We start from the raw sequence: 9,447 nt of genomic DNA on the forward strand, positions 1-9,447 counted from the left end.
ATATCTGAAACATATTATTTCGTCTGTTCATCTTCTTCCAATATGCTTTATATTATTTCAGATATTATTTTAAACTAGGCATATTAAACATTTTAAATTTAAAATTACTTTTTACTATTTTTGTTATACAGAGAAAATTCTGACGATCTCATTTGAGTTGAAAATGTTCTTGAAAATATAATTCGAATTAGAAAATGTTTTTATTTTGCTGAAATCAAGTTGAATTGGCGGTGTTTACAAAATCTGAATCCCAAAAAAACCAAGCTACCCTCTTACAGAAAATTAAAAAATTTTTTAAAAAAATTAATCTTCCTTAAAATGATGGGGATCGATAGCAATTGAAGCAAACTGCTTAAATCTGTCGGTCTTTAAGCTGTGCGCCTTGATTTGGCTAAACTACGACTGAAAAACCACTAAAAAATGAGTATTTTTGACCAAAATCTGAATCCCAAAAAAAACCGAGCTACCCCCTTACAAAAAATGAAAAAATTTGTCAAAAAATAAATCTTCCTTAAAATGATATGGATCGATAGCAATTGAAACAAGCTGCTCAAATCTGTCGGTCTTTTAGCTGTACGCCTTGATTTGGCTAAACTACGACTGAAAAACCACTAAAAAATGAGTATTTTTGACCAAAATCTGAATCCCAAAAAAAACCGAGCTACCCCCTTACAAAAAATGAAAAAATTTGTCAAAAAATAAATCTTCCTTAAAATGATGGGGATCGATAGCAATTGAGCAAGCTGCTCAAATCTGTCGGTGTCTTAGCTGTACGCCTTGATTTGACTAAACAACGACTGAAAAACCACTAAAAAATTAGTATTTATGACCAAATTCTGATCCTAAAAAAAACCGAGCTACCCCCTTACAAAAAATGAAAAAATTTCTCAAAAACTATATCTTCCTTAAACTGATCGGGATCGATAGCAATTGAAGCAAGCTGCTCAAATCTGTCGGTCTTGTAGCTGTACGCCTTGATTTGGCTAAACTACGACTGAAAAACCACTAAAAAATGGGCATTTTTGACCTAAATCTGAATCCCAAAAAAACCGAGCTACCCCCTTACAAAAAATGAAAAAATTTGTCAAAAAATAAATCTTCCTTAAAGTGATGGAGATCGATAGCAATTAAAGCAAGCTGCTCAAAACTGTCGGTCTCTTAGCTGTACGCCTTGATTTGACTAAACTGCGACTGAAAAACCACTAAAAAATGAGTATTTTTGACCAAAATCTGAATCCCAAAAAAAACCGAGCTACCCCCTTACAAAAAATGAAAAAATTTGTCAAAAAATAAATCTTCCTTAAAATGATATGGATCGATAGCAATTGAAGCAAGCTGCTCATATCTGTCGGTCTTTTAGCTGTACGCCTTGATTTGGCTAAACTACGACTGAAAAACGACTATAAAATGAGATTTTTTGACCAAAATCTGAGTCCCCAAAAAACCGAGCTACCCCCTTACAAAAAATGAAAAAATTTGTCAAAAAATAAATCGTCCTTAAAATGATATGGATCGATAGCAATTGAAACAAGCTGCTCAAATCTGTCGGTCTTTTAGCTGTACGCCTTGATTTGGCTAAACTACGACTGAAAAACCACTAAAAAATGAGTATTTTTGACCAAAATCTGAATCCCAAAAAAAACCGAGCTACCCCCTTTCAAAAAATGAAAAAATTTGTCAAAAAATAAATCTTCCTTAAAGTGATGGGGATAGATAGCAATTGAAACAAGCTGCTCAAATCGGTCGGTGTCTTAGCTGTACGCCTTGATTTGGCTAAACTACGACTGAAAAACCACTAAAAAATTAGTATTTTTGACCAAAATCTGAATCCCAAAAAAAAACGAGCTACCCCCTTACAAAAAATGAAAAAATTTGTCAAAAAATAAATCTTCCTTAAAATGATATGGATCGATAGCAATTGAAACAAGCTGCTCAAATCTGTCGGTCTTTTAGCTGTACGCCTTGATTTGGCTAAACTACGACTGAAAAACCACTAAAAAATTAGTATTTTTGACCAAAATCTGAATCCCAAAAAAAACCGAGCTACCCCCTTACAAAAAATGAAAAAATTTGTCAAAAAATAAATCTTCCTTAAAATGATGGGGATCGATAGCAATTGAAGCAAGCTGCTCAAATCTGTCGGTCTTTTAGCTTACGCCTTGATTTGGCTTAACTACAACTGAAAAACCACTAAAAAATAAGTATTTTTGACCAAAATCTGAATCCCAAAAAAAACCGAGCTACCCCCTTACAAAAAATGAAAAAATTATAAGTTCTGTGTTATTCGACATATTTATATTTATTTCCTAATATAATTACTTTAATATTTCAGAACTTCAAACAAAATTGATTAAAAACGGAAGACTTTATCATATATGTAGCTGCCATAGGAACGACCAGATAATTAATTAAAATCAAAATAATACAAAAACCGTTATTTTTCGTTTTCGGTAAACACACGCTAGTAAATTAAAATTTCTTTTATTAGTTTTTAGTTTTCTGAAAATTGGAAAGCTCTGTACATACAATGTTCCCACGAGAACGACCTGCAATGGTTAACCAAAAATTCAATTCTTAAGATAATTAGACTAAAACCAAATTCAATCGGTCTGATTAGCAACAGCAACACCAGAAACCCCCTTGCGAAGATCCCATTGGAATCAAACACTTTTCGGATATCTACCATCGGTCAGCAATAATCATTGAAGCCACTGAAAACCATCCATCAAGTTATCAAACCAGGCAGAAGATTAGGAAAAGTCACTTAAGGGATTACTTTGGAGAATCGTAACAGATATAATAAATGTGCCCAGACTTGCTAAGGGATTATCAACTCGCAGTAATCTGGCAACACTGATTCTGGCAAACCCTAATGGCGTGCGACCACACTAAGTGTCTGTCAAATATCAGTCAAGATATTGAATGTTAAAATTTTTTTTTTTCTTGCAACGTGAAATTGGTTCCCACTGAAAGTAAGCGCATTAAAACTTGTATAATTCCTAATTAACCTATTTGGGGTGTTGGATCAAGGTGCTAAGTGGTTTTCAGCAGCGGTAAGGATCACCGAGACGACGTTTTAAAAAAAATCAGCCAGCAAAAACTTTGCACACGTGAACAATATGGCCGATATGCCCGACCTCGATGTCTCCTTCAACCAGAAGGGGGAAAACGACGCATCAATGGACTCGGGGATTGCAATCATGTCCGTAGCCACCGAGAAGCCCGGAATTGCAGCTCTCGAGTCGGCGACTACCTCCGGCAAGGGTGAAAAGCCGGAGATCGAGGCGGAACCGCCTTCGAACACCTATGTGAAGGGCCTGGAGAAGGACTCCAAGGGTGAGGAATCCCCCAAGAAAATCGACGCAGATCAGCAGGTCAGTGTAACCCTTGTCACTAAAACATGCGACACTGACGACCAGGTGTCCTCCGAACAGGGACTGTCGGCGGTGGGCCGTGAGCAGAGGGAAGAACCACCATCTGAAGCTCTTCGCCAATCCGGGGATCAGATTAACGTCCGTCAGCTGGGCGGAGTCATGGGCCTGGAGGAAGAAGCTTCACCCGAAGCTCTTCGCCAATCCGAGGAGGAACAAAAGCAGTCTAAGGGAAATTCCTTGCCAAAGCGCGATTCCCAGGATACGGTAGATGATACGTTCGCTCCACAGGCTAAGAAGCCAAAGCTTTCGAAAATTCAAGACGTGGACCAGGAGATCTAAAACTATTCTCCAAACCAGGTCATTACGTCACTACGCGACTTCTGCTTACTCTGCCAAAGATGTGGCTCTCTCTCAAACTTAAACTATGCCTACTACTCACGTTACGTTACAAAAACACTACAATGCGGACAATTCTAAACTTAATTCATTGAATTAGATATTTGTCTTTAATATAAATAAACATACATACTAATAAACCAATTAAATACCTAATGATTGCTCGGAACAACTAATTGATAGTTTGCATAGTTGCTAAAAAAACAAGAGAGAAAGCTTCAGTCGATGTTAGACGGAAAAGCTTAAAATCCCACCTATTTGATTAAAACTATTTCCCTTTAATTCCTTTCAATATTTATACCCTTGCAGAGGGTATGATGATTTCAGTCAGATATTTGCAATGAAGGAGACGTTTCCGACTCCAAAAAGTATACTTATTCTTGATCAGCGTCAATTGACGAGTCGATCTAGCCATGTCCGTCCGTCCGTTTCTACGCAAGCTAGTCTCAGCTTTTAAGGTATCGGGATGAAACTTTCCGAAAAGTCTTATTTCTAAGTCGTGCAAAACCAAAAACGTTATATAAACAAAAACGTCACAAATATTTTGAGTCGGTGTTTTTATATGAAGTTTTTGGTTTTTGGACGACTTTTTGTTAGGTTGAATACCAGGCCAATATCTCAAAAAATAAGCTGTTAATTCAGTCAGTAGTGTATACTCATCAAAAAGTTGTTAAATAAACCCAATTTAACTTTTCTCCTCTCACCATTTCGTTCTTATATTGAGAACATTGATACCAAAATGTACTTTTACGGCTTTTAAGAACGAATGTTCTCATTTCAAGAACAACGTTCTTGAATATTTCTCTCAATGTAGGATTAAAGTACTCACTTAACAATGTTTTGGAGAACACAGTGTCACTTTAACAGCTAAAATCATTTGATTTTTCACATTATAAAGTAACATAATTTGATTTATTTTAATGAAAATATATGTTCTTAGGATCACCTATCAATAAATAACTTAGACGTTTTTCAAGAACGATGTGTTGCAAAAAGATTAACCATTTTCCATTTAAGTTTTCTTCGCAGTTGCTAGCCCAACTAATTAGAAAGGCCTCTCTTCCTCGAGAACAGCCGCCCCCACTGTCTCATCCAAAATATCATGGTACTCGAGTCTGAAGTTCCAAGTGCTTCTGTTGCTTTTGCTGTAATCCGCTTAGAGGTGGAAACCTTTTGTCATTATAAAAGGATTTCAGGCCTCACAGAATTTCCATTTGTTGCGATTCGCCGTAGAGCCGGTGCTCGGTTAACTTTTGCCTGCCCTTACAGAAATTAAGATTCAAAAACCGATATTTCGCCTCTCCAATTATAAAGGTAAGCACAGGACAAAGCATTTCCAGATAAATTGCCAATCGAACTAGATAAAATGAGGCGAGTGTAAATAGTGGAAAGGCGCAGATAGGCCACGTCTCTGGGTCCCATCTACACTGAGAGAAAATGGACTACGATGTTGTTGCTCGCTCCGAAAGGGTTCTGACTATTTGTTGTATTATTTTTCTAATAATTTTTAAGTTAACTATATTAATTGTAGTATCAAAAGTGAAAGTCTTTTGAAAAAAAAATGTATATCATAGTTGTGTTAAGATTAAAACAATTTTTACACTTATTTAAATTTTGAAAAACATTAATTTGAAAAGGGTTTCATTAATCGACAGCCATTAAACTGTTCTTTATACCTTAGAATGTATATAAATGAAATGATATATCTAGCATGTTTTTTTTTGGGCATTGCAAGGACTATTTTTTCGCTCTGTGTAGAAGGGATTGCCTGGCAGCGTCCAGCCGAAAACAAAGCAGAGGAACCAGGACACGGAGCTCCAGGTTTTGGCTCCTTTCTCTTTTGATCCTGGCGCTGCATGCGTGGCTGATGGTTGACAATAGATAGACATGGACATCGACACAGCCGGCATGTCCTGAGTCCTGTATAAACCACCCCCGTCCACCCTGAACTCCATAAGCCCCACTACATCCTCCGGATATGGCCCGCCCCCTCAGTCCCTTCGGGTGGTCGTTATGGCTAATGAGTATTTTGAGGCCGAATCGGGGAATCGTGTTCACTGCAAGTTATCGGCCGGCAGGAAAGGGTTAAGGCTTCCACTCCCAAGTGGAAGCGGAACTCTTGAGCAACCCGCGTGAATCACGAGGGGAGATGATGAAGTTGTTGGTTCTTTAATACACTTACTAGAAGACTTTCGATCATTTAAGTAGTTATGACTATATTATTAAATATCTTTATGAAATAAATTATTCAGCTAAAGAAAGCATATTAAAAAGATCTGTTAGTTTTAAACATGCCTTATATAAAAATATTCCTTGAAACGTTATGTACTTTGTGACTGATAGTACTAAAAAGATTTTATAGATCTTTTAAATAGGGAATGATACATATAAAAAGTGTTCTAGTAACTTGTTTTATCATCGACGTGTTTCCTCCTTTCCTGCGGATCCTTTTTATGATCACTTGACCTTAATATATATTTTATCGCTCCATTTGTAGCCTTACTTTGTAGCTGCAGTTTGGCTGAGCTTTTGGGGTTTTCCCTTTGGGCTGGCCTCACGCTGTCATCTCAAGTGGCGGGCTTAGGGCGCCTAAGCCCCCTTTAACCCCCTTTAAGCCCCCCTTGGAGGCCCGTTCGGCCTACGCCACTGCCCTGCCCCTCCCCTTTTCCACGCAGCACGCATACAAATGACAATAAAAGCGAACGACTTTGGTTTTTGGATTTTGCGACTTGCCCGAGCCTCTCTCTGCGTTTTTCTGTGTGTGCTGAAAAGGGGGTTAGAGGGTATTTTTTCGAGCCCCCTAATCACCCCTCACCCCCCTTCGATTGTGCCCCTCGAGGAGCAGCCACAGTTTTGCGACTGAAAGTTGAACCGCAATCGACATCGCTGGCCGCCACACGCTTGCACAATTTTTAATCATTGCTCCGGCATTCAGAGCTGGTCCTTCGAGTGCCCCCTTCTCCAACCATTTTTCCACCGTCCCTGGCCGACCCCCCTTACGCCGCCCCTCGCCGATCCTGAAGCACTGTTGTGAGAAGGACGAGGACACATAAACATGCATGGCAGCAGGCGGCGAGCATGCACTGGAAAAAAAATCCAGTCAACACTATTCTTTTTTTAACTTTATAATTATGTTACCTATTGGGATACATTTTAAATTTAGTAAAATCCTTGGGAGCGCTGTTTGTTTTATCTGTGTGATTGAAGTTCACCGGTTGAAAAGCTAGAACCAAAAAAAATTTTAAAATATTTCGTCTTACTTTTTTGCTTTTAAATTATGGTCGATTTTTTGCTTACTTACACTTTTATCCCACTCTGTTATTATGAACTCTAAGAACTAATTGAGAATTATAGGCACAAATGTTGAAAAATAGTTCTGGAACTACAAAAGGAAATCTTTCCGATGATTTCCAGTGTGACCAGGAACAGGAACGGGGTCCTGGGTCCCGGAACGTGGGATCCCAAGGAGCGGGGACGGGCGGATTTCGCAGAGCCTGGGCTTATTGTCCGGACTTGGGGTCCTTTATCTTGTTTCTAACTCATTGGATCGCAAAAACGGTCTCGTGTTCACCTTAATTGGGGTAAACATAAGTTCTGATTGCCCCGTCAGGGTTGCAGCAACACAAAAAAAAGAGTTGCCAGCGACATTTTTCTTTCCCTTCCTCCATTCTTGGCTTATTCTCGAAAGGAATGTGGTCGTTGTCTGGCCGGGAAAGTCGAGCCAAGTCAAAAGCCAAAGTCAAAGACGACCGTTGAACGTTGAACGTCGAACATATCCAATTAGAAGGTCACAAAGGGAGGGCGGCAAAATAAAAAAGAAAAGGGGTTTGAAGCGTGGGTGGCAACCCTACCGGCCATTGTTGAAAGCAGATCACAGCCCCAGATAGAAATTGTTGAACGTGTAATTTTTATTTATTGCATACAATTCTGTTAGAACAAATGACAGCGAAATTGGGTAGGGTCTTTTCCCCAAGACCGTACACCCATGAGCAAAATACTAGTATTTTATAAATAACAAAAAGATATTTATATATGTATGTACCTTCAGTTTTTCATTCTAATTTATATTCTACCCAATTTAAATAAAGACATTTTAACCAAAAAAAAAATGCTAACAGACTTTTCATGGCTTATTTCCATTCAGTAAATAGAATTATCCTGACGAAGTTATCAAAAACTTTTGTGAAAACGCTTTACAACCATTTTTGTTTGCTTTTCTGAGCGCAGGCAAATACTGCTATTGTTTTGCACACAGCTGTGCGTATTTAAAATAAATGTTCAACTTTGGCCGCACACACAAAAAGGTTGCCGCCATGCAAAAAATGTTTGGGGAACTTTTGAATTGAAAAAGCGTTTAGACATTGTTCGCCTTTCTGTGTGTGGGCAACTAAATGATGGGGAAACTATAAAAATTTCCATAACAATAATAAAAGCAACGAAAAAGGCAGCGCGCCACACGGACCTGAAAAGACATTTATTCATTTCAGTTTTGGAAATTAGCATAAAAGTAAAGGCTCACAAAGGGGATGATGTCTGTGTTCGGGATGTAAAATTCTTGGATGTTAGTGGGGTTGGGGAAAAAAGGGATACACCAGAGCGATGGGCCACAATCAAAGCTTGTGAGCGTTTGATAAGCGTGAAAAACGTGAAAATTTTAATAAAACCAAATGAGCCGCAAAATCATACAGCCGAAAATATAAAAAACAAGGGAAAACAACAATAAAGAGCCCGGAAAATCGAGCTTGATATCCCAGATTTTGGCAAGGTGGGTAATGAAGCAGCCAAATGTATGCCGCAGTTTTCGTTTGCTAATGCGGAAACTTTGTCATCGCGAAAAGTCTGCTGAGGATAAAAACATTTGGAGACGGAGACAAAGAGAAAGGTAATTTTTGCCTTAATTTTTATCGCTGAGCTTGGATAACAAAAGGAAATTGCCTGAAAATGTTGAAAACAAGCAAGTTAAATCATGTTGCTAATTATATTATTCTGAAATATTTCTTTTTCGCTGTTCTTCCTAACATATTGTCACACAAACTTGACGTTTTAGAGGTGCTTTCAGTGAATGGGCTGGTTAACTTATGGCCCTTTTGATCACCACTTCAAACGAATTTGCAGCAACTATTGCCGAACTTGTTAGCCAGCCAATTTGGCCCGAAAGTATGCGATGAAATCTGTTATTTGCCAAATGAGGGGATTTAAGTCCTGAACTATAGCTTAACAAACAAACATGCCAACCTTGCCCAAAAAAATAAGCACACACAAAACCCTTGTATATCTGTCATACCTTCGAGAAAAGTTTTTTTTTATACTTTCTGGGGGAGCTTGGGGGCTCAGAGGCAATAACTAAACAAAAAGGCAAAATGACCAACACATTTTGCGCCTCAATAAAACTGTCAACATTATAAAGCGCCACTTAAGAAATGAACAAAAGACTGGCCCAAAAGGTGGGCGCGGCAGTGGGGAAAAAACAATAATCATAAAATTAAAGCCAAGCCAAAAAGGCAGGCGAAATTAAATAAATAAATAAATAAAAAAAGGAGGAAGGCCAGGGCAACATACACAAAAAAGCTACAAAAATTATCAGGTGAAGGGTTGGCTGACATGTTTAGCATGAGACACACACACGCCAACACACTGGAAAAAAAAAAACTAGACCGTCCACCCATCATCACACAAA

General features: G+C 38.4%; 1 protein-coding gene across 1 annotated transcript; it reads left to right on the forward strand.

The window, feature by feature from the left end:
- Positions 1–2,842: 2,842 nt before the first annotated feature.
- LOC118878175 (uncharacterized) lies at positions 2,843–3,864 on the forward strand. The gene is made up of 3 exons (XM_070997710.1): positions 2,843–2,972; positions 3,031–3,374; positions 3,435–3,864. Exons 2-3 carry the CDS (start codon positions 3,120–3,122, stop codon positions 3,711–3,713), a joined length of 534 nt encoding a protein of 177 aa, XP_070853811.1. The 5' UTR covers positions 2,843–2,972; positions 3,031–3,119; the 3' UTR covers positions 3,714–3,864.
- The last annotated feature ends 5,583 nt before the right edge of the window (positions 3,865–9,447 follow it).

The sequence above is a fragment of the Drosophila suzukii genome, chromosome X (genome assembly GCF_043229965.1).
Source record: "Drosophila suzukii chromosome X, CBGP_Dsuzu_IsoJpt1.0, whole genome shotgun sequence".
Taxonomy (NCBI): Eukaryota; Metazoa; Arthropoda; class Insecta; order Diptera; family Drosophilidae; genus Drosophila; species Drosophila suzukii.

Excerpts from the sequence above, each read along its gene's own strand:
- LOC118878175 (XM_070997710.1), top strand. The coding sequence starts at position 3,120 with ATGGCCGATATGCCCGACCTCGATGTCTCCTTCAACCAGAAGGGGGAA. Across the intron at positions 3,375-3,434 it reads AAATCGACGCAGATCAGCAG|GGACTGTCGGCGGTGGGCCG; the intron begins GTCAGTGTAACC and ends TCCTCCGAACAG.